Genomic DNA, 24,284 nt, shown 5'->3' on the forward strand with positions numbered 1-24,284 from the left:
CAAATAAAGATCTAAAGCACTGAAGCAAGGCAAATGGACTAAACATTACCATTTCAAGAATTAAAAATAGAAAAGAACACCCAGTAAGAACCATTACCCACTACTATTGTTTTGAAGGAGAAGTGGCTGAATTTCTAGAATCAGAAAGGTTGTTACATTAGCAATTCAACAGCATTGGGAAACTGCAATAATAGAAAATTTAATCAAGTTAAAATGTTAGCAGCGGAAGCCATTTGCACATTTGAAAGTTACAACACTAGTAGCCACAATGGTGTAGTAGTTAGAGTGTTGGGCTATGACTCTGGAGATGAGGGTTCAAATCTCCACTCAGCTGTAAAACCCACTGGTGGCCTTGGGCAAGTCACACTCTTTGAGCTTCAAAGGAATGCAAAGGCAAGCCACCTGCAAATAAATCTTGCCAAGATAATCCCATAGAAAGTTTGCCTTTGGGATACCATAAGTTAGAAATGACTTGAAGACAAACAACGACAACAGCAAGAAGTCAGGAACAACAGCTTCCACTGTCCTGGAGAGACACAGAAGACTCTCTTTTTAGTTAAAAAAATACTCTGATCTTCTGTTGTTGTTTGCCATTAAGTCAACTTCAGCTTAAGGAGACACTATAGCCGCATCTGCACTGACCATTTAATGCAGTTTCGCCATGTAGATGATTACATAGGAAATCCTGGAACCAGTTGGAGGCTCTGATGGTGACTATACAACTACAGAGCACTGATACACATTAAAGGCTTTCTTTCTTGAACTTTTGTCAAAGTTTGTTGTCTGGCCACTACAGGTTGAAGGTAGCTTCGAACTGCATTAAATGGTCAGTGTGGACGGGCCTATGACTGAGAGGCTGCCGTGACCCTTTTCTACAACAGCCCTCTTCAGTTCTTGTAAACTCAGGACTCTTTATTTTAAAAAAAAAAGTAATACTGTATTCATTCTATTCTAAGATGCACCTTTTTCCTATATAAACATCACTAAAAATGGAGTGAATCTTAAAATCAGAGATATATCTCACGTATTTTTTGTTTTGGTGGTGTTGGTACTGAAATTAGGGTGCATCATACAATCGTTGGCATCTTACTATTGAAGAAATGCAATATTTTTTAGCACATGCAAATTATTTCACACCAAAGGAAACAGGGTTCAATGAAAACAAGAGAAAACAGACTATTCATACATAATATACATGGATTGGACAGCTAAAACTGAACTAAACTAAAAGTAACACATTGTTAAACTACTGATCTATTACAATGTATCCAACCCACTAAACACTACATAACAAAGCTACACAAAAAAACTGCCTCCACTAATTATAATGAAGATGAAAAAAGAACCAATTAGTTTTTTAAAAAAAAAAACTTATTATTCGACCATTAGAGATTTAACTGAATTCCACTTGCTAACTTTACTAAAAACCATACCTACTAATTATCACATTGTTAAAATTCTCATTGCTCAAAAAATCATAAAAGAATTGTGGCTTCCTTGATTAAATTGTTCTGTCTCTAACTTGGTCTTCCTCTTTTCTTGCTCTGATTCAGTAACCTGTTAGCACACAACATGGTCCATTGAACTTTTTCCCTAAAGATTAAATGAAGATGGCATTAAATACCTTTTTGACTTGGAACTTTTTCAGAGGGAAAGTGAGCAGTGGGAGGGAGAGGACACTTTAAAAAAGGAATATTGATCTGGTGTGGAGTCAACACAATCACTTCCCTAGGCTTTCCAAGGGGTGGAAGACATCAAGAAGTAGAATCCAGTCATCTCTGACCTCAGGAGAATCCTACCATCAATATTTGGTTTGAGATAGTTTCAACTCTTGAGTGGCATCCCCATTAGGGAAATCAGTGCTCTGAGATTATAGGGGGTTCTCTTTCTCCCACTGAGAGAGTCCTTGAGGAGCAGTGCCACTCAGACCCTTTGTAGAACAGCTTAGGACCAATGGAAGCTCTGTTGGGTATGCCAGTCGGAAATTAAACTCTGTTGCTCTAGAGGAGAGGTTGCAGAAGATGAGAAAACTTTTGCCATCTATGGGTTTGCAAGAGACGGAACAGGAGAGATTCTGGTTACAATGTTCACCTGAGTTTGTAAAGGGGAAAATACAGAACAAAGCAAGGTGGTTTTTGGAGGATATGGGGAAAGCATAATAGTAGGAGCAAGCAAAGAAAGAAGGATGAGACCTAAGTACTGCGATTTCTGCAGAAAGGTCCTGGTGATGAGTTGGGCTTCTTAAGTCTCTGTAAGGTTGACTCACCAGTGCAGGCTGGTGGCTCTGATGTCAATGGGACAGGATTCAGACTGCTTTGGGGTTTTGTCTGAAATTTACCAGAAGCCTTCTAAAATGTTGCTCTACCTCTCCTTCAAAAAGGATGCAACATCTTGGATAGCTTCTTCAAATTTCAGAGTGAGACCAAGAGCAGATTCACTGCTTCAGTAACATCGCAATAACCAGCCTTTCCTGTGACAGTTCCTCCCTCTCTCCCTCCTCCTTCTCTGCCAGAGAGTCAGGGTTGGATTTGGGGGTTTTCCCTATAGAATAAACACATTCCACAGCCTACTTGACATCTCTCCCTGTTAGAAATAGCAGATTCCAGAACATCCCCTTTTTGCAGTCTTAATAGTTATGATACTTGCCCTATTCCCCAGAGTCAGTGCATATTTTTGCTTTTTTAAAAGTGCATGCTAAATGCAGAAACACATTTAATGTCACTTTCAATTTAGTCCTAAAATGTCAGTGGTAGAGGGCAAAGCATCAATAAGTTTCCCAAAGGCATCCCGCTGGTCCCTGTGGGAACAGAATGCTACACTAGGTCAGCCTTTGGTCGGATCCAACCAGGCTCTGCGTAGGTTTCTTACATCAATTTCCATTTAAAGTGTAATCTGATGGCTGCTGATGGTACACTTTTGGACAGTGTCAAGGCAAATTGGAGTAAATGTGAGTAAATGCATTTTGTAATTATCATGTTCATGATTCAGGATCCACTCTTTGCATGCAGACGCAGTGCCACTTGGAACAATCTGCTATAACCAGCAGGCACATTTATTTCTAGTATGGCGACTCAGTGTTATAATTTGCAGATACAGATGCTATTAAAGGTTCAGAGGCTGGGTGCCCAATCCTCTGACCCACCTTTGTACTTTGGAGTGGAAGATGCATTATGGTGGACAAGCTTTTGGGGGGGAAAGCTCCCTGTTTTTGCTGATCTTCTTATTGAGGAAACTTCACACACAACAAACTACAATAAAGGCTTCCAATGAAAGTCCAGATTTCCTGGAAGACAACTAGAAACCAATATTTTAACAGGCCTTGGATTACACAATTCATGTTTCATTGTGATGGTGGCAGCTTTCATTTACTGTATGTACCCACATACAAGTCTAGACATTCTAGTGAAAAAATCAATCCAAAAATGGGGTCACATTATCCACAGCTCAGTGTAAGTGCTACATGTTACCTTAACTCTTATCTTTGAAAAACCGCCCCCTTCTCTGAATATAGTGGCAAAAGTTGACAGCTTAGTCCATCCTTGGAGAATCTAAAAGAAGCACTGCCCTATTATTCTTTCTACTGTGGTTGATTCTGGCCTTTTTGACTACTGAAATAGGAAAGTGACAGTGATTCTTTTGTGCTTCTTTTTAAAGAAGCACTGGAAGAGCAGAATGAACTAGTCCTTTTTTAGGACCTCTTGTTGGTCCGTCCAGACAGTGCCTTTATCCCAGGAGCTTCTGCAGCAAAAAGGAGGGTGGCCAGATGCCGTTCCCTGTAAATGCAGAAGCAATCACTACAAAAGGCAAAAACCACAAGATTTCCAGATGCAGGAATATCGCAGTTTTGCACCAAATACTTTTATCTGGATTTGTTCTCAGTTTTTAGATGTTTATTCCTGATTGGTCAGTTCCTAAAGAGAAAGTGACACTTGAGTAGAAGGTAAAAAACTGTGCCAGATTTTGTGTGCCAGAAACTTCATGAAAAATGCGGAGGGCATAGTTTCTGAGGCTGGAAAAACAGAACTTTTGCAGTGATTTGATGCAGTGATTCTCCACATATCTGAATATCCACATTGTAAAGTTTTTTTTAAAACTGCCAAAGCTTCCAGTGGTGGTCCAGTGGCAGCCATCTTAGGAGCCTCTAAATATCTAAATCTCACAACAAAGCATAAAGTCTGGACAACGGAGGCAGAAATCCTGGGACCAACAGGTCTGTATGGGGACCTCTTCTGAAGTCCCGGATTTTTTGTCTCTGTTTAAAACCTATGATTTAGTGTTGTCTGGAAGCGCCCTGGGATGGACTAAGCTCTTCCCTTTCACCACTTAGAATGGTTCCTTTAAAAAAAAGAGTTAATACTATACCTCAGCTTTTATCAAAGCAGAAACTATTCCATTTTATGAGTAGGTTGGTGAACTGTCTTTTGGGGTAGGAAAATAGTGGTGGTGGAGACCAAGCTTTGCCGGCCCTCTGAAGCAATGTTGGTGCTTTCCCCTTTCCACAGAATGATCTTGAGTTATTCATGGATCATATCAAAATCCATTATAGTTGCCCTTGACTTATACAAATATGTTGTCAGTTTTTACACACAAGTATATACGTTATATAACATGCTGGAAAGCATATGAATTTCTTGGCTGTGGTGCCAGATTTGAAGGGTGTGCTCTTGGGGTATTCTTAGGAATAAGGTCTACACACAGAGAGTTATAGAACAGAATGGGAAAAATTCTGGTTCATTTTATAAACAGCATGACTGTAGGTTGCCTACTGAAAGAAAGAGTACATGATTATTTCTCAGCCTGGAGCTCTGGATTCTGGAATGAAAAAAAATACACATAGATGGTTGCTGCTCAGTGGCTTAGCTTGGCCCATGTTATGAAGCAATGGACCATTATGAAAAAGCTACAAGATGACATTTTTCCCCTGACGGCTTTATGCCTGTGATTTTTTAAAAACTATTTTGTTGCAGTCTTCTGCTGTAAACCAATTTGGGTCCTGTACTGAGAGAAAGGCATGATATAGAATGAATAAATAAAACAGTGTACTCTGAGAATGATCTATATTACATTCATTTCTTCTTTTCTTTTTTCCTATGGAGTAAAAAGGGGGGCATAACTTTTCCTTTGGATTCTCCATCTATTAATATAGACTCATTTTTGTCATCAGAAAAGAGAACTAGTCAGATAACAGATATTGGTTGGAGAGGATGTTGGGGAAAAGAAGGTATAGTCCAGTGGCTCCTAACCTATGGTCCGTGGACCACCAGTTTGTCCTCAAGAGCTAAAATATGGTCTGTGGCCTCACCGTCACTACACCATTGTAATGGGAACAACTGGTCTTGCGAAACCACTTATAGTGCCAATGCTTATTAAATATGGTTTTCTGTGGGTGAGCAGATGGCAACTACTAGATGGCATATTTCTATATCAGACACTAGAGCTGATGTGGTCTATCAAATATAGTTTTCTGAATCAGCACCCCCAAATAATCAAACTGAATCTATGATTGACCACAAACTGATTCATAACCCTTTTGTTACTAATGTTGGAGAGTGGTCCCTGGTCCAAAAAGGTTGGGAACCACTGGTATAGTCCAGTTCTTGATTTCCTCTGAGATTCAGCTGTCTCATTTTTCCCATGCAAGTAGTTTGTTTACCTGACACATTGTCCATTCTAACCGTTTTCTCTCTTTTCTGATATGCTGAAGATGGGGACTCTGTTCTGGATGTGTGTCATTTCTTTAACATGCAATCATTTTACAAAGTATTAGGTTTTCCAATGCCAATTCTTCAACAACTTCTCCCAGTCAGAACTTCCCCTTGTGATTTTGACACAGAGTTTGCATTTTCCTATGTTAGCTATTTGGGCAGCCTTGAGTAAGCTTAAAATTCTTGGGTGTCCCTTTTTTCTTTTATTTCATTTCGTTCTTCGTCTCCTCCTTTTCCCTGGTAATATCTCTGGTGTCATCGCTTTATTTTTAGTCTGCTCGCCTTCCCATTGAACTACCTTCCCTCTCCCTGGATTCCACCTGAGTTCTAGTAAGAGCAGAGAAGTCATGGAAGAACATAATTAGTAAACTAGTAACAGGGAGCAGAGGAAGTAAGTAGTCAAATTCATTAAGTTTTTAATTAAATTGGAAATTTACTAACAAAAAGAGACAACTCAAATTAGATTCATTTTGAATTAATTGGCTGAAATCCATTTGAACATCAGCTTAATTTTCCTCTTGAATCAAGTTATTAGTTAAGCTATTTATTAAATTATCTATACTGTTAAAAAGCCACAACTTTTATATATATATATATATATATATATATATATCTCCAACCTTGTGCTTTGGTATCTTTTGAAAAATTGCTACTTGCTTTTTATGGCTTGGGTGACTTTCAAATGGGGTTTTTCAGAATTCCATATAACTATTATCTTCTCTCATAAGGACAAAACATGGATGTAGTAAATTTATGGCTGTCGTTTTTCCATAGCATTGAGCAATGGCTGTCAAGGTGATGTCAAACTGCAATAAATCTACAATGTAGACATCCCCAAAATGTATTCTACAACACTTGAGAGCAACAGGTTGATCTAAGATTTGGAGGGGAAATTCCATGGTACACATAACTCTTTCCTCTAATATTTTGCCTCTCTATCCCTCCTGTGAGTATCCACAGCTGCCTCACTCTGTCGAATGGTAGGTCTGGCACTGACCAGCATTTGGTGTCATCCTGAAAAGGGACAAGTGATAATTTAACAATACTGAGTTGAGGTCTGCTAAACAGTTCTCTATTCCCAACATAGTCCCAATACAGCTATGAAAATCAGAGATGTCCCTGAGTAAAAGCAATTCAAATTCTAAGGAAAGGACAGAGTGGGTTAATTGTAATATTTGGAAAAAAACTGGTGCTCTTTGCCAGGGATACAATAAAAGGTTGCTTTCAGATTAGCACAAACCTGTTTTCCATCTGATTTCTTACAAGAGCATATGCAATATCTCTTGGTTTTATAGGTGCCTTGGGCAGCCTATCTACATTTTTGCAGGACTGGCTGTGTCACAGAGCCAGAGATGAATCTGCAGCATTTTGGTTCATTTAGATTTAATCAGAGTGAATCAGGGAATGCACAATGCCAATGACTGCATCTTTTGAGATAGTATGGTCTACATCGCCAATAAAGCATTGAGAGCACCCAGCGCCCTACTGTGTTATGGGGTGATTATTCACTTCTCTGTTTGGCTCAGTGTCAAATTAAATAGGAAATAGCTAATTCCAGGGATGTATTTCAGTTATCTAAAGCCATGGAGATGTCTGTACATGACTCCACCACAGTGCATTACTTGCAGCAGAGAAACTCATTGAATTACCTAATGTTTTCCCACACTGGGACTATCCAAACAGAGCTAAATTTACCATATCTGTTCCTATTGTTCCTGCTCTTAATTTTGCAATCCTAGTATGGAGTCACCTCTGGCCACCATTAGGTACTATTCTTTTGGCCTACCATCATTAGCAGCACTTTTAATTAGTGCTTTGAACATCAAGTAATTGTTTTTTTTTTGTCCAACTACAAGCTCTTCTTTTGGGATATGTGTTTCAGCATCTGACTTCTTCTGTTCTCTTCCTGAATTGGCAACATCCTGGCTTACTATCAAATTCCAGCCTCCCTACCATTCCCATTAGCTCAGTGTGGGCTTTAAAAAGGACACATTTTTGACCAGCATGTTTGCATGCACAGCCTTCCATTCCATGAGAGCAATGGAGAATCAACAGATCCCTCTCTCACTCAAGACTTTTCCTTAATATGTGTGAATTAGGTTGAACCAGTTTAACTCTGTGTTAAGCAAAACTGAATAATGCTCTGGAGCTTTGCCAAAACTTTGGAGTGCAGACCAGCTCCAAAGAAAACCAGTCTGCTGTCCACAGAGAACAGTGCCATCATTCATTCTCCCCATTCCCAGCAGAATAGGAAAAGGGGGATAGATTGAAGCCACATTGTCCTTGATGCCATCACCAGGCACATTTGCCTTTTTTCTGTCTGTTCCCATATACACCTTTGTAGATGTCAACAAAGATGCCTGCTGGCAACCAGGAATTCCCTAGGATGATAGGAGAGGTAAGACTAACAGGCTAGCCAGACCAAATCAGTTTCACCCTGAATAGACCACCTTATTCTGCCATGGGGTAAAGCATCTGAACAACTCTGGGGTCTCCGGGGCTAGTTCAGAGCATTTCAGCTCCAGACTGGCCCCATATTTTAGGTAGGTAAGTGCAGATGAGCCCTCACTCTCCCAGGTCCACCAGAAAAGATGCCTTTAAAGCAGTGGTTCTCAACTTTTTTTTGATCAGGGACCACTGACCATGGATCACTTTGACAACAGACCACTTGACCATGGGCCACTTGAACCGGGACCAATAGAACTGGGACCACTTTGACCAGTCTGAAACTCTCCAACGTTAGTACCAAAAGAATTATGAAACAGTTTTTGGTTACTGGGTTGTTACAGGTTTTTCGAACTGTATGGCCATGTTCTAGAAGCAATATCTCCTGACATTTTTGGTCAACTTTAGATTGGTTTGGCTATTTGGAGTACTGATTTAAAAAATTGCATTGGATAGACCACAACAGCTCTAGTTTCTGATACAGATCATATGCTATCCAGTAGTCGCCAACTGCTCTCTTACAGAAAACCATATTTAATAATCTAGAGCTGATGTGCTAGTAGTAATCTTTCATAGATAGTCAGTCTCTCCTCTCCCAACTCCCTGTTGCCTTGGCACTATATGAAGGTTTCACAAGACCAGTCGCTCTCGTTGTCATATGGTTTCAAGGCAACAATGTAGTAATGGTGAGGCCACGGACCATATTTTGTTCTTGTAGACCACTGGTGGTCCATGGACCACAGGTTGGGAACCACTGGGCTAATAGGAGCTGCCATCTGATAACTGACCTTAAAAAGTATAGGGAGGAATATGTTCCATTAAACTAATGCATCACATCTGATAGTACCAGGTGCAGAAAGCTATCCTTACAAAATGATATCTGAGAACCAGTGCAATTACACTGTGGCACTAGTTAGTAACTTTCTTACACCATCATCACAAAAAAAAATAATAATAACTCCCTAGCAATAATTTTGGTTGAGACATTTTAACTCATCACCAGTTTGTAGTTAATATTATGGAGCCCCTGGTGGTGCAGTGAGTTAAACCCCTGTGCCAGCAGGACTGAAGACCGACAGGTTGCAGGTTCAAATGTGGGGAGAGCGCGGATGAGCCCCCTCTACCAGCTCCAGGTCCTCATGCGGGGACATGAGAGAAGCATCCCACAAGGATGGTAAAAACATCAAGAACATCCAGGCATCCCCTGGGTAACATCCTTGCAGATGGCCAATTCTCTCACACCAGAAGTGACTTGCAGTTTCTCAAGTCGCTCCTGACACGACCACAAAAAAAAGTTAATATTATTAAATTAATCCTGACATCATCGGTCGTAGAACTTCATCTCATCCAGTTCATCCTGTGAGTGAAGCTAGTTACTCATCTATCAGCACAACCTCCTTTACAGAACTGTTATGTGGGTCATATAAAAATTATAAAGTGTATGAAATACTTAATGAATTGTAAGGGAAATAATGATTGTGAGTTGGAAATGTGACACCAGTTTCTTTGGGCTTGCTGAGCAATTCTGTTCCCTTGCATTGACAAACCTGATAAAAAGGTAAATGAGCCGTGTCAAGGCCGTGCTCATTCTCAACTATTATTATAATTCTCAAGACAATCCCAAGCTAAAACTTATATTCATTGAGCGGTGAATGGTAATTTGGAAAATTCTGAACTGTCCTTCAAAGATGTTTTAAGTATCTGATTCACGAAGGTGATCTCACTAAGTTAAGGAATAACAAGGGTATTCTAATGTCATAATGACAGCAGCCATAATGAGGAGGTTGAAGTAGGCCCATGACTAGCCTGATAATGGTCCATCTTCCAAATGGCACTAAAGTGAATAAATGACATTGAGCATTAAAGAGAAGCGGATAAGAGCCCTGGTTTTCAAAGTAAAAGCTACCCTCTGGCTCTGGGATGCTGGGAAAAGACTAGCAGATGTTCAGGCTTCACTCACCATGTTTGCTGTTATGGCTGGAGCACCACTTTGTGGTGAGCCAAAATACTGTATAAAGAAAACTCACACCTTAGTGCACCCATCAGAAAGAGTAACAGTTGGCATACCATTTTCCCCATTTCAGTACTTCTTGTGAGAATTGTTTGGCGAATGGTCTTAATAACAAAAGACCCTCGCCTTAAAAGTATATGGTAGAGTAGCTTATTTAGGAACAGCAGTGTAACCCATAACCAGTAGCCAGTATAAGACGAAATAAAAACACAGAGACTATTGTTTATCTTGCAGCCCCCGATGGTGCAGTGGGTTAAACCACTGAGCTACTAAGCTTGTTGACCCAAAGGTCGCAGGTTCGAATCTGGGGAGCCGGGTGAGCTTCTGCTGCCAGCCCAGCTTCTGCCAGCCTAGCAGTTTGAAAACATGCAAATGTGAGTAGATCAATAGGTACTGCTCCAGTGGGAAGGTAATGGCACTCCATGCAGTCATGCCAGCCACATGACCTTGGAGATGTCTATGGTCAACGCCGGCTCTTCGGCTTAGAAATGGAGATGAGCACCACACCCCAGAGTCAGACACGACTGGACTTAATGTCAGGGGAAAACCTTTACTTATTGTTATCTTCCTTTGATGTCCTTTCTTATAGAAAAATAATATGGTTACAAAAACAAGGTTTCCATAACATAAACAAAATTCTTTATGCTTCCTTGTAATATCTTTACTTCCGCTTCTTGCCTTCACGCTGGGTTTCTCTCTCATGTAGATTTTATTTATTTATTTATTTATTTATTTATTTATTTATTATTTCTGGTATTTCTATTCCGTTCCTTCTCAACCCCCAAAGGAGGACTCAGGACGGCTTACGTTTGGCAGCAATTTGATGCCACTACATATAACAGCACAATATAATAACAATTAAAACAATAAGTAGAACAATCATCAAAATAGTAAAAAAAAACAGTATTAATAGCCTTATTGTTATTACAGTCAATTCCATATCCAATTCCATGCCCAAAGTGCTTTCTATGTCTGTTGTCCAAAAGCCTGGTCCCAGAACCACGACTTCAATTTCTAAATGACAGGAGGGGTGGAACCGATCTTACCTCAGTGGGAAGTGAGTTCCACAGGTGGGGGGCCACAGCCGGGAAGGCCCTGTCTCTCGTCCCCACCAGACATATTTGTGACGCTGGTGGGAGTGATAGCAGGGCCTCCCCGGATGATCTTAAACTATGAAGCGGGACTTAGAGGGAGATGTGCTCAGACAAGAAAGCTGGGCCAGAAGCATATAGAGTTTTATAGGTAAAAACCAGCATTTTGAATTCAGGTCAGAAGTGGACCGGCAGCCAATGGAGCTGACACAACAAGGGGGTGGTGTGCTCCCTGTATGTCGCTTCAGTTAGCAAGATGGCTGCCGCCCATCGGACTAGTTGTAATTTCCAAACAGTCTTCAAAGGCAGCCTCACGTACAGCTTGTTGCAGTAATCTATTCGGGATGTAACAAGAGCAGGGACCACCGTAGCCAGATCGGTGATAAAGAACATACAGTCTTCAAACTGAAACAGCTCTCTCCTTGGAGTAGTCAAACACAGCACTCTTTACACAGAAGGAAGTTTTCACACAGGAGGCGCAAGTAACTCACAGGCACACCTGCTCATATTACCCTACTGGTTTTGGTTAGTCATTGCATCATTTTGATGCTTTCAGTGCCTGTATATAACTTTTTGTAATTAAAAATACACTGGGTTGTTGTAGGATTTTTTGGGCTATAAGGCGATGTTCTAGAGGCATTCTCTCCTGACGTTTCACCTGCATCAGGAGAGAATGGTTCTAGAACATGGCCATACAAAAACCTACAACAACCCAGTGATTCCGGCCATGAAAGCCTTCGACAATACATTAAAAATACACTGTTGATTTTCCGTATTTCTGACAAGAATTCCCTCACACATGCAAAAATATTGTGGAAGTCATGGTGAATGGCAAATTGGTTTCAATCTCTCACACATCCCTCTCTTTTAGCAAATGAAATTTTCACCAAAGAGATGCAAAATTTGAAAAACTATGTTACAATGTATGAAAATGCTCATAGAGCAAATATCCAAACTTTTGCATGCAAGAATATGGTATTTGTACTGTTTCTGGTTACAAGACTGTCATTTAGGACCTCATCACATTAAGTCACCTAACAGCGGGAGGATTCACTGGGCATTGCAGCAAATCCGTGGAGCAGCCGGAAAATCTGGCACCCTGTTCCACATAGCTCCCACAGTACTGGCAGTGGGGAAAATCCTCCACCACACCTGAAATTGGCAGATTAGTATAAGGTATCAAAATAAGGTCAAGATACATGGTGTTCTGTTCTTCAGAGGAGGAAATCGGTGAGAGGAAACAGCCGAGCCATTTCTGCAGCTTCCCACTCCTTTCTTCTCTCACATAAAATTCCTGCACAATGACAGTGTCAGCCTGGGCTATTAGATGCCTCCTTTTTCAAGGAGCTGTATCCAATCAGCCACACTCCCTACCCAGTGTTTTCACATGAGCAGCATGGGATGGGACAGCACTATTTGAAGGCATCCAGCTTGCCTTCCCTCAGGAACACCCAAGCTTCATCACTTCCATCAGAAAGTACAGACTGCATGTAGCTATTTAATAAGACTCCAAAAATCATCCTTCTGTCATGTTTACTTCCCTGAATGCTCAGGAGAAATAGGTGGGAGGGCTGGATGCCTTGCAAGTGCTCAGTGGAGACACAGCAGAGAAAATTGTTAACTAACTTTTCCCTGGGCTGGCACATTTGTGAATCTCTAGTTGTACTGGAAGATACTGAGGTTATAGTTCCTCTCCAGAATTGATCATATATTTTAAAAAGTGTGTGAAAGTTACACATTTCTCTGGGGTTTAGCTTTTTTTAAAAAAATTGATTCCTTATCTATTCAGCTATGTTTGTAGTGAGGACTTATGACAGCAAATTATTTTTTCCAACTGACTCCACATCTCTTACACCTATATGACAGGTTTGTGCTACTTTCATACCAATGATATGGTCATATCCTTGCATTTTCCCAGAGCATGTGGATAGATTTTTGTCCAGATGGACTACAACTCCTGTTGCTCCTTATCTTTAAAGCTTTGGGGAACCATAGCCCAGAAATAACTCAAAGATTCATTCATTTTATATCTGGAGCCCTCGATGATGCATTGGGTTAAACCCCTGTGCTGGCCGGACTGAAGACCGACAGGTCGCAGGTTCGAATCCGGGGAGAGGCGGATGAGCTCCCTCTATCAGCTCCAGCTCCTCATGCGGGGACATGAGAAAAGCCTCCCACAAGGATGATAAAAATATCAATTCATCCGGGCGTCCCCTGGGCAACGTCCTTGCAAACGGCCAATTCTCTCACACCAGAAGCAACTTGCAGTTTCTCAAGTCGCTCCTGACACGACCAAAAAAAACCCAACATTTTATATCTTACCTTTTCCATACCATGGAACCCAAGGTACAAAATCCAAATAAATGTTTAGCTTTTAAAAGTACTGTTACAAAAGTTATATAATAATTCAACTTTAGTTCTGCTTAAAAATAGTTTAAAACAATTTTAAAATTCCTGTATTTGGATTGGAGTCTGGCAATGAATGACGATGCTTTAGGCTATATTTCAGAGGAAGGAACTGGTAAAGCCATCCCTTACCTAAGATAACCCAATGCAATTCATGGGACCACCACAAGCTGATATGTGATGTGAAAGCAAGCACATATGCAGCATAGTTAAAAACACACCAAAACGAGCATATAATTTTAAATGATATTCTGCAAAATGATTAAGATTAGTAAAGGTAAAGGTTTCCCCTGACATGAAATCTAGTCATGTCCAACTCTCGGAGATGATGCTCATCTCCATTTCTAAGCTAAAGAGTCGGTGTTGTCCAAGGTCACGTGGTCAGCATGATTGCATGGAGCACCGTTACCTCCCTGCTGGAGCAGTACTTATTGATCTATTCACATTTGCATGTTTTCGAACTGCTAGGTTGGCAGAAGCTGGGCCTAACAGTGGGAGTTCACCCTGCTCCCTGGATTCAAACCGCCAACGCTTCTGTCAACAAATTCAGTAGTTCAGCGGTTTAATCCACTGCACAACCAGGAGGCCCAAAAATTAATAAAAGGCCTATCTAAATAATAATAAAAACAAAGCAGGAAAAAACTTACTGAACTTCTATATGAAGAGAGGAAAGAGAACATGGAAACATTAACTCAACCTCAGATACTTATCAGCCACTGAAAGGTTCTCACATGATCTTACCAGCCATGATGGAAAAGATGGCAAAATCCTTCTCTGAAAATCTTAAAATTGGGGATGGCTTGTATGAGAAGATATGGGCATTGATTTATTCTGGACTCAAACCATGGGGGGCTCTTTGAATTCTGCCTGGAAATGGATTGGGAGCCCGTGAAGCTGTTTCATCAGTGCTTTAACAAGGTGCAAGTAAGCAGGTAACTAAATAGGAACAAAGATACAGATAAAATCAATTCCCATTATTAATGACACTCAGAGTCAATCAATAAATGGTAAGTCACAATCTAGGTATACCTCATTGATTCAGTGGGTCTGTTCTTGTTGGCATCTGCAATTGGGTTTGGCCACAAAAAATATTATTTAAAGGGCACTTTTAATTATTATGATTACTGTTATAATAATTACTACAGAGAGCCAGTACAGTGTAATGGATTCTGGCTGACTCGGGCAAGTCACAATCTCTCAGCCTCAGGGGATGGCAAGAGCAAACTTCCTCTAAATAAATCTTGCCAAGAAAACCCTAAAATAGGGTTGCTGGAAGTGAAAGCACAGAGCAGCAACAAATAGTGTTATTAATAGGCAAGGAGCTCTATCTCAGCAGTCATATATCTGTCAACTCAGAACTGCTGGAAAGGCTTTATAACCTGTAGGCTTCCTCTGTTATTAATGCTACCAGGGGGATTGCTTCCCCTTGGATGTGATCCATACCATCTCAGGAAGTATCATTCATACAAAGGCTGTAATCACGACATCCCCTAAGTGAAGAAAAGGTAGTTCTCATCAGTGTATTGTGGCTGAAAGACGTTATGGTCTAAGAAATTTGTAGAAGTGATAGAGATTCTTGTGTCATTAAAAATGTTTTGGCATTTTTCCTCAGCTGAACCACCCTTCACAGGGGTTTCGCTTTGGAACGGTGCGAGAAAGCAGCGCTGAGGATTATTTCAAGCAAAGCTTCCCTGATATGCATGAGTACATGAAAAGGTTCAATGTGCCTGCAACTCCTGATGGAATAGACTACCTGAAGTAAGTGTGCACTCTGGGATACATGATTCAACTCAGATATGACTATAACGTTTCGGTGGGTGATCATAAAACCAGTGGGGTCCGTGCTTTGGAGTCACACAGTCCACACCAATAGCTTTCAGAAGGTAACAGAGCTGACTCCTGCCAGTTTATATTATTGAAAAGTTGAGCATTACAATGAACTGAAAGGACAAGGCAGCCACCTGTCCTTCTTTATCTCTGTTTGAAGGGCTTTCAAAAGACAGTCTTCTGCCCTAATATATCCTTTCTTCAACGGGCCGTCTAGTCCAATTTCAGATCAAAGATCCAGAGTCATGTGGAGGGAAAGCAGAAGGGTCCCCAAAGTTGTCCATCAACAACTAGACAGCAGAATGAGAAGGGTCCAAAAGTTGTCCATTGACACCTAGACAGCACAATGAGAAGAGTCCTCAAAGTTGTCCATCGACACCTAGACAGACAGCACAATGAGGAGGGTCCCCAAAGCAGTCCATCGACACCTAGACAGCACAATGAGAAGGGTCCCCAAAGTTGTCCATCTACACCTAGACAGCACAATGAGAAGGTTCCCTCAAAGTTGCCCATCAATACCTATACCGCACAATGAGAAGGTCCCCAAAGTCATCCATCAATACCTAGACAGCACAATGAGAAGGGTCCCCAAAGTTGTCCATCAACAACTAGACAGCAGAATGAGAAGGGTCCAAAAGTTGTCCATCGACACCTAGACAGCACAATGAGAAGAGTCCCCAAAGTTGTCCATCAACACCTAGACAGACAGCACAATGAGGAGGGTCCCCAAAGCAGTCCATTGACACCTAAACAGCACAATGAGAAGGGTCCCCAAAGTTGTCCATCTACACCTAGACAGCACAATGAGAAGGTTCCCTCAAAGTTGCCCATCAATACCTATACCGCACAATGAGAAGGTCCCCAAAGTCATCCATCAATACCTAGACAGCACAATGAGAAGGGTCCCCAAAGTTGTCCATCGACACCTAGATAGCAACCTAGACAGCACACTGTTCTTCAGGTTCTTGCTACACTATGATGGTCAGGTATATTGGATGTCTATTCAGCAGTAGTTTCTATATTTAAATTTTTATGTGTATCTTAACATATTCAAATTTTATACTAATGTGTATTGACAATCTCTACTTGATCTCTTAGTGGTACACAAGTAGTCAAACTAAGATGGAAGCTGGAAAAGGGAAGCCTGCTCCTACATTGTATGGAGGGTCTTGTTAAAGGGAAAGGAGAGAGAGAGAAAGAGAATCTCACAAGCAAAGTCATTAGCATTCCGAAAGCAGAAGGTGAACAACAACCAGTGTCATACCACTATCACCACCCATGCAGAAGGTTTAGCAAATAAATAAAGCAAGCTAACTCATCTTGGTTCAAAAACACATGAGATAAAATGTGTAACATAAATCTATTCATGGAGAAAAGAGAGAGGACCATTCAGGCTTCAAACACTGACAAACTGCAGATTAACTGATGCAGGAAGAGAGAATATATGGCTAAGACCAACAATCAGTCATACATACTATGACAACATTCTTAAGGAGACATGCAAATTAACAACTATTGAACACAGACATACTAAGGTTGTTATCTCGAACATCACGTCACACCAGAAGTGACTTGCAGTTTCTCAAATCTGACATGATAAAAAAAATCTTGAACATTGTTTGCATGCAAAACAATTCAAAGATCTCTGAAAATGACGGTCAGTAGGTGCTAGGCCTCACTTTATATTTTAATACATTTTTAAAGAAAAAATGCTGCCTAGAACATAGCACTTTGCAGAATTATCTGTCCTTGTGCATTGATTGTGCTCAGTTCACAGCCTAATGTCATACAACAGAAAGGAATGGGAGAGGCAAAATTAATAAAGGGAATGCATACAAATTCATTTACATATATATAGTCTGCAGTGTTGTGTAATTCACCTATGAAATCAATGTAACTTAATTCTGAGTTGAGAAACCATAGATCCCAGAAAAGAGCTTTAGGTTGTGGATTAAAGTTTCAGTGTAGTGTCATCATGTGCTTATTCCAGATGTTTTATTAAAATTTAGGTAATTTCACAGAGAATTATGTCACTGTGCTGTAAATCAGGAGTGGGCTGCCCCATTCTCTGGGCCCAATACCAACAGCTGTCTGCCGTATGTTCAGACTTTTGGCAAGATTCATCTGTCTCCTAGCAGTCTACTGAGAAGGAAGGAGGGCAGAGTAGAGGAAGAGGGAACCACTTGACAGATTACTCTTGAGGGAATTCAGACTTCAACAGAAAAAATGGCTCCCCATCCCACTGTGGTAGGGCATTGCCATGAATAGTTGGTTGAGTTCTGCCCACACGGTTAACCTTGGGAAACTGTCAAAAACTAATTCAAGTTCAGTAGAATTTTGCTACTGTTAGAAAAGCCTACAAATTCTCTCTCCAGTTACAGCAGTGGTTCTCAACCTGTGGGTCCCCAGGTGTTTTGGACTACAACTCCCAGAAATCCCAGCCAGTTTACCAGCTGTTAGGATTTCTGGGAGTTGAAGGTCAAAACATCTGGGGAACCCCCAGGTTGAGATCCACTGAGTTACAGGTTATGTCTAAAATTAAGTGGATTCAGTGCTCTGCTCAGCTGCTGCAGGGACTCTACATGTTGCATAGCCGGATTTGCAGCAGAACCACTGCATCCAGCCAATGGAGTATGGGATTTAAGCCAATGTGATCCCAGAGTTTCAGAAGTATAGACAGCAGGATCTGACCCAATTGACTGGCCACATCTCAACAGGCCTACTACTGGCTCATTGCCAGCAAGCAGAGGTTTGCTGGCAATGTTGCATTTCTGTTGATGTCATACTAGGGCATCCAGCCATGTGACCAGAAATGCGACATCACCAGTTAGTTTTTGGGAGGGAGTTGCTTGCTGGTGTTGACATAACGACAGCAGCCCCAATGCACATCACTCCAGCCAGCTATGTGGACAGCCAAAGCGCTCTAGAGAAGTTGCCAGGTTGTACTGGAGAAGTGCTCTAGCCAAAAATCCAGATTAACATGAAAGGTATAAATATGGCCAAAGGTATTCTGAAGCTCCTTCATTTGCAGTGAAAGAGCTAAACATTTTCTTAAGCCTCCTGGTGGACATAATACATATCTACTAGTCTTAGTCATCTAAGAAGAAGTCTCAGTGATTCTAATTTATAAAGTCTTTCTTGATCTTCTATTTTGTATTTAACAACAGTTTTAATAGTTTATTTCTATCACAATATGTATTTTTAACATATTGGTTTCATTACATAGCAGCAGAGAAGTTTTTTTAATTAGTTGTCAGTTGCTTGCTGACCTTAGCACCAAATGCTTGTGTTGTTGACTTATTAATTAGATTTCACTTTGATTTCCCCCCCCCCCACTTTGTATATATCATAAGACTTCAAAGGATTTAGTCAATTAGATCTAGTGCTCCTTTCCAGATAAGTCCTGTCCAAATAGGTAAATTGTACAGTTTCTTGTTCCCCTGCAGAGTGATTTTTGGTTATTTTAATGCTTTGATTTACAGACAAGATCCAGAGAAACTAGATGCCTTCATCATGGATAAAGCACTCCTGGATTATGAAGTATCAATAGATGCTGACTGCAAGCTTTTGACGGTGGGGAAACCCTTTGCTATTGAAGGTATGAAAAAGCTTCCTACCAATACAGCCTATTCAGCAGAACTGCTGCTCTCGCTGATAATGTTATGTGTTTCTTTTACAACCTTTGGAGCCACAAAACAGTTTAAAACACTAAAATAACTATAAAATGTGAAATGTTTTGATAATAAAAACAGTAAAAAAAATTAGAAGTATAACAATAAAAAATGTGCCAAGAGGCAATGTGGGGATAAAGAACCTAAATGAATAAAACAAGTAGTTCATGAGGGGTTAGCCTAGGATGTATAGCTTCCTCTGCTGCAGAGAGGAGACACCATTTATGCCCACAGAACTCTATTGTCAGCAATAAGCAGAAGTTTCTGAAATTCTGGGGGCAGGAAATAGGCATTTCTGAGGCAGCTTTGGATGGACTATCTCTAAAGCACAGAAATCCACATCATCATTAATTCTCTTTTGAAAGCATTGGGGTAGAACAGAAGGGAAACATCACCCCGCATGTCTACTTTCAAGAGTTTCACTCCTTCCATAATAACCATAGCTGATTCTGCCATTACCAGGACAGCCTTTTGAACTGGCCAATCGCATAACCAAAGAAAGATTCCACCCATTACATCCTTATCCTTTAGGACCCATAAGGGTACAAGTGAAGGTTCCCTGGTAAGGCTCAGAGTCAGGTAGACTTCATGTAGCCACTGTCCGTTGGCAGTCTCAGTCAGATACCATTAGACACCTCTCCTAAAGGACCATCTTAAAATTGTAACCCAGTTGTTGGCTGGAAATGAAATGCTTTATTCTACTCGTCCAATTCTTTCTATCATTGTAAGCTGTGCTGTATTGAGACTGACATTAAGATAATGCAAAGGGTGGCTTGAAAGTCCAGCCTGCCAACAGCACTTTCCTAAGACCTTGGAACACATTAGCAGCCATTAGACCGAAGTCTTTTTGCTCCTGCGAAGGATAAGCAGAGTTGGAAATAATCAACACACACACACACACACTTTCCACAGCAATCTATCCACTGAACCCTGTGCCAAACCTAGTACTTCACCAATCTGCACACTTGACATGTTCAGTGAAGCTGCAAGATGTCTGGTTGGCTCATCCATAATTTTAAGTGCCCCTGTTTCAATAACTTCAGAGATTTTGCAAATCAGTCAGAAAGTTCAAGTAAGTAGACTTTGAAGAGTTTGCTGTGATTCCGAAATGCCAGATACACCAGATATGGGAAACCTGTAATTCTTCAGATATTGATAGATTATAGTACCCATCAACCCTAACCATTGGCTTGAATTGATAGGAATTGAAGTCTAACTGCACTAAATGGACTTTATTTTCAAGGGCTCCCTATGTGAAAACCCTTGCAAGCTGTTACTAGCTCAGGAAGAAGAAGTCTAAGCTAAAGTCTTTTTCTCTATTGCACAAGTTTTCCTCCGAGTTTCCAAGAAGTTTCTGGAGTAACCATTATACGATTAGCAATAAATAATGGCCAGGGGTGCTGCTTCCTAGAGCCTTACAACCTCTTCCCAATTTCATTTGTTGATGATGTTATTTAATTTACATAAACCAATTACATTCAGAAAATGCACCTATAGAGTTGCCCGTAGGAGGCAATTATTGAATTTACCCTGATCTTATTGTTGTAGGTCTGATGGAGATTTAACTTGTTGAGTGTACCAAAGTGTGACAAAGAGCCTGAATCCAAGAACTGGCTTCCTTATATATTGGTTTTGAAGTGCCATCTCTTAAAAGCATAACTGGACTGTTTCACGCACTAATCCTCTAGGTGCCAAATTGAAACCCACAAAATATCCTCAGTGTGGTCTGTCTTTCCATGAGCCTGAATCCAATTTCCTCTTCCACTCCTTGGCAGAATTGGACTTTAACTTTCTGTAGCATAGCTTTTTCTTTTCCTATATATGCACTTAGTTGATTAGAATGGGCAATCCCCTACAGCGGGCCAGCTCAGCTCTCTAAATATAGTTTTATACTACACATTGCCTAATTTCTTAGTTGTATAACGCAGCACTGAAGCTGCCATGCTCCTGCTCCTTTTCAGTTTAGTGCTCATGGCTTAGTAGGCTACTATCCTACCACAAATAGCCATGAATCTGTGTGTGTTAAAAGGGTGATTATACAAGCAATTAGCGGTTTCCCCCCGCTGGGTAATTGCAGACTCTTTTGTGAATTCACCCACTTAATAGACACAAGTTTTCTTTTGCTTTTCAAATTTGTGTGAGCCTAATGCTCTTCTCCTTTTGTCAAAAGCTCTCAGTTCACTTAGCAGTACTGAAACAGTTTACAGTGCAGCCATGCACAATACAGATTTTCATTCCCTTTGCAACCCTTTCTTTATATTGAGTGGAAGAATGTGTGTAGTACCACTGAGCTAACATCAAACCAGTATTAGATTTTTCCTAGTTGACCCAAAGCACTGTTCCTATCGGAGTTTAAGGGGCACTCACAACTACCAACTGATGGGGCAAGCAATTGACTACTTCAAGACTAGAAATAGTATGTTTGTGATAGCGACCTTCTCAAGCCTCCTCTATTTAATGTTTTGGCTGTTTATAATATGTCATTTATTTCCTGATGGGTATGTCTTCTTTGGTTTGCAGTTATCTTAGCTCTATGTATTTGAGGCAGTGGGAGGGGCTGCAGACCAAGTGACTGGTTCATTGACTGTTTAGATGCAGTTTTAAAAGGATGACAATTTAGGAATGACAGTTGAGGTTTGAGTCAGTTTGAGTACAGAAGCCAGTGTAGGAAGTTAGAAAACCGTTGAGGCTTGAGTCCCATGGAAGTAGACAGTTATGTATCTACTGCCATTTTCATGCAGTATAACAAGAGTGCCATGCCAGAAATCCCTACAAAAGCAGCTGAGAACCTTCATGTCTGGATGAAAATCTTGGCTATTTTCCCCCAAATAATTTACTTCTGCCATTTGTATGACACCTCAAAATAGGGCCGAGGAAATCAATCTAGAGGCTAATTGGATGCAGAATAACTGTGATACTGTATAATCAAAAGCAATGTAATATAAAAGAAGGAAAACCTCACCGCAAGCACAACATGCACTATGCAGATTTGTAAATCTCCTGCCCAAATTAGCTATATTTAGGGACTACTATCATTTCCCCAGAGTCTGGTAGGCAACATCACTCTGGAGGGGACCCTGAGCCAGACGGTATGTCAGTTCCTTCACTGTCAGCACCCAGAGATGGGTCCCTGAAGGCATGAATGAAGCTCTTCCTTCTGCTTCCACCATCACAGAAGATCCTTTCAAATGCTTTCAATCCTATAATCCAATAAAGTAATCCCTTTAAGAACTGCAGTTAGTAACCCACAGGGTTGAAGCTTTTGGAGGATTTGGACCTGCTAGTTTCAGCATACTTCAATGGGCAGCTGAAGCGACAAGACTTTTGTGGAGGATCTTCTGCAGTCTCAAAATATTTGTATAGTGCTGTCCAGGATCCTGAACAGTCATAGAATCATAGAGTTGGAAGAGACCTCATGGGCCATCCAGTCCAACCCCCTGCCAAGAAGCAGGAAAACTGCATTCAAAGCACCCCCGACAGATGGCAATCCAGCCTCTGTTTAAAAGACTCCAAGGAAGGAGCTTCCATCACACTCCAGGGCAGAGAGTTCCAATGCTGAACAGCTCTCACAGTCAGGAAGTTCTTCCTAATGTTCAGATGGAAACTCCTTTCTTGTAATTTGAAGCCATTGTTCCACATTCTAGTCTCCAGGGCAGCAGAAAACAAACTTGCTCCCTCCTTCCTATGACTTCCTCTCACATATTTATACATGGCTATCATGTCTCTTCTCGGCCTTATCTTCTTCAAGCTAAACATGCCCAGCTCTTTAAGCTGCTCCTCATAGGGCTTGTTCTCCAGACCCTTGATCATTTTAGTTGCCCTCCTCTGGACACATTCCAGTTTATCAACATCTCCCTTCAATTTTGGTACCCAAAATTAGACACAATATTCCAGGTGTGGTCTAACCAAGGCAGAATAGAGGGGTAGCATTACTTCCCTGAATCTAGACGCTATACTCCTATTGATATAGGCCAAAATCGCATTGGCTTTTTTGCCGCCACATCACATTGTTGGCTCATGTTTAACTTGCTGTCCATGAGGACTCCAAAATATTTTTCACATGTACTACTCTAGAGCCATGCGTCCCCCATTCTGTATCTTTGCATTTCATTTTTTTCTACCTAAGTGGAATATTTTGCATTTGTCACTGTTGAACTTCATTTTGTTAGTTTTGGCCCATCTCTGTAATCTGCCTTCCCATGCATCACATCTAGGTTGAGTATCCCTTATTCAAAATGCTTGAGACAAGAAGTGTTTGGGATTTTTTTTATTTTTGTATCTAAACTGTTACATGTTTAGATACACAACCAAATTGTGCCAGATGAATTCTTGGACTGTTAATACAGCATATAGTACAAACTTAACAAAGAGACTCTAGGATAGGATTCTGGAGACAGAAATCCCAACTCATTCAGTGAATTTTACACAGATGTAAGCTATTGGGGCTTTTCTCCACCTAGAAATGATCTCAGTGATTAAACAGTGCATGGAGATAGTAGTGCTTCATTTAATCCCATTGGTGATGCATGTAAAGTGATAGACTTAAGTGGAAGCTGTAGTTTGGCCAAGGGATTTGGGGATTCTACATGCAATGACTTCAATCTAATCGTGACTTCCATTCCCAGTTATGGGATTTGTATACATTTTCACATTGATTCAGTTGGTCTATTCTAGTCTGAACTAGCAAATGGATTGAGGCTAGTTTACTCACCCTTCAAACACACCATACACCAAGAGCAGCGGATGACATATGTATAGCTGATCCACAACAAAGATGCCTGGAGAAAAAGAAAGAAATTAATGTATATGTGTTCACATAAAAGATTAAGATAGCCAGATGGTTGTGGGTGTAAATCTATGTACAATAAAAAGGGAATAGTTGCATATAATTACACTTCGATTGGTATGGTACTGTTAGGGCAATATGACTGCTTAGTTGCAGTCAACTTAAAGACCATAACACTATTGAGAACTATATTTGTATTATTTTATTATTGCTTATTTGATATGGGAAATGTTTAATTTCGCTGAAAGCCACTGCTGGTTTCAGTGACTCATAGATGGATCAGCAACCAACAAAATCTGGCCAAATAAATGATAAAAACTCTTATTGTACTCAATGATATAG

At 40.6% G+C, this 24,284-nt stretch overlaps 1 protein-coding gene across 1 annotated transcript in view; it reads left to right on the plus strand.

Annotated features, from left to right (window-relative positions):
* GRIN3A (glutamate ionotropic receptor NMDA type subunit 3A) overlaps positions 1–24,284 on the plus strand; it is a 205,555-nt gene that overhangs the window by 148,364 nt on the left and 32,907 nt on the right. The window contains exons 4-5 of the mRNA XM_060762543.2: positions 15,271–15,416; positions 18,968–19,083. Of these exons, the coding sequence (XP_060618526.2) occupies positions 15,271–15,416; positions 18,968–19,083 (262 nt within the window). The remainder of the gene's footprint in view (positions 1–15,270; positions 15,417–18,967; positions 19,084–24,284) is intronic.

The sequence above is a fragment of the Anolis sagrei genome, chromosome 2 (assembly GCF_037176765.1).
Source record: "Anolis sagrei isolate rAnoSag1 chromosome 2, rAnoSag1.mat, whole genome shotgun sequence".
Lineage (NCBI taxonomy): Eukaryota > Metazoa > Chordata > Lepidosauria > Squamata > Dactyloidae > Anolis > Anolis sagrei.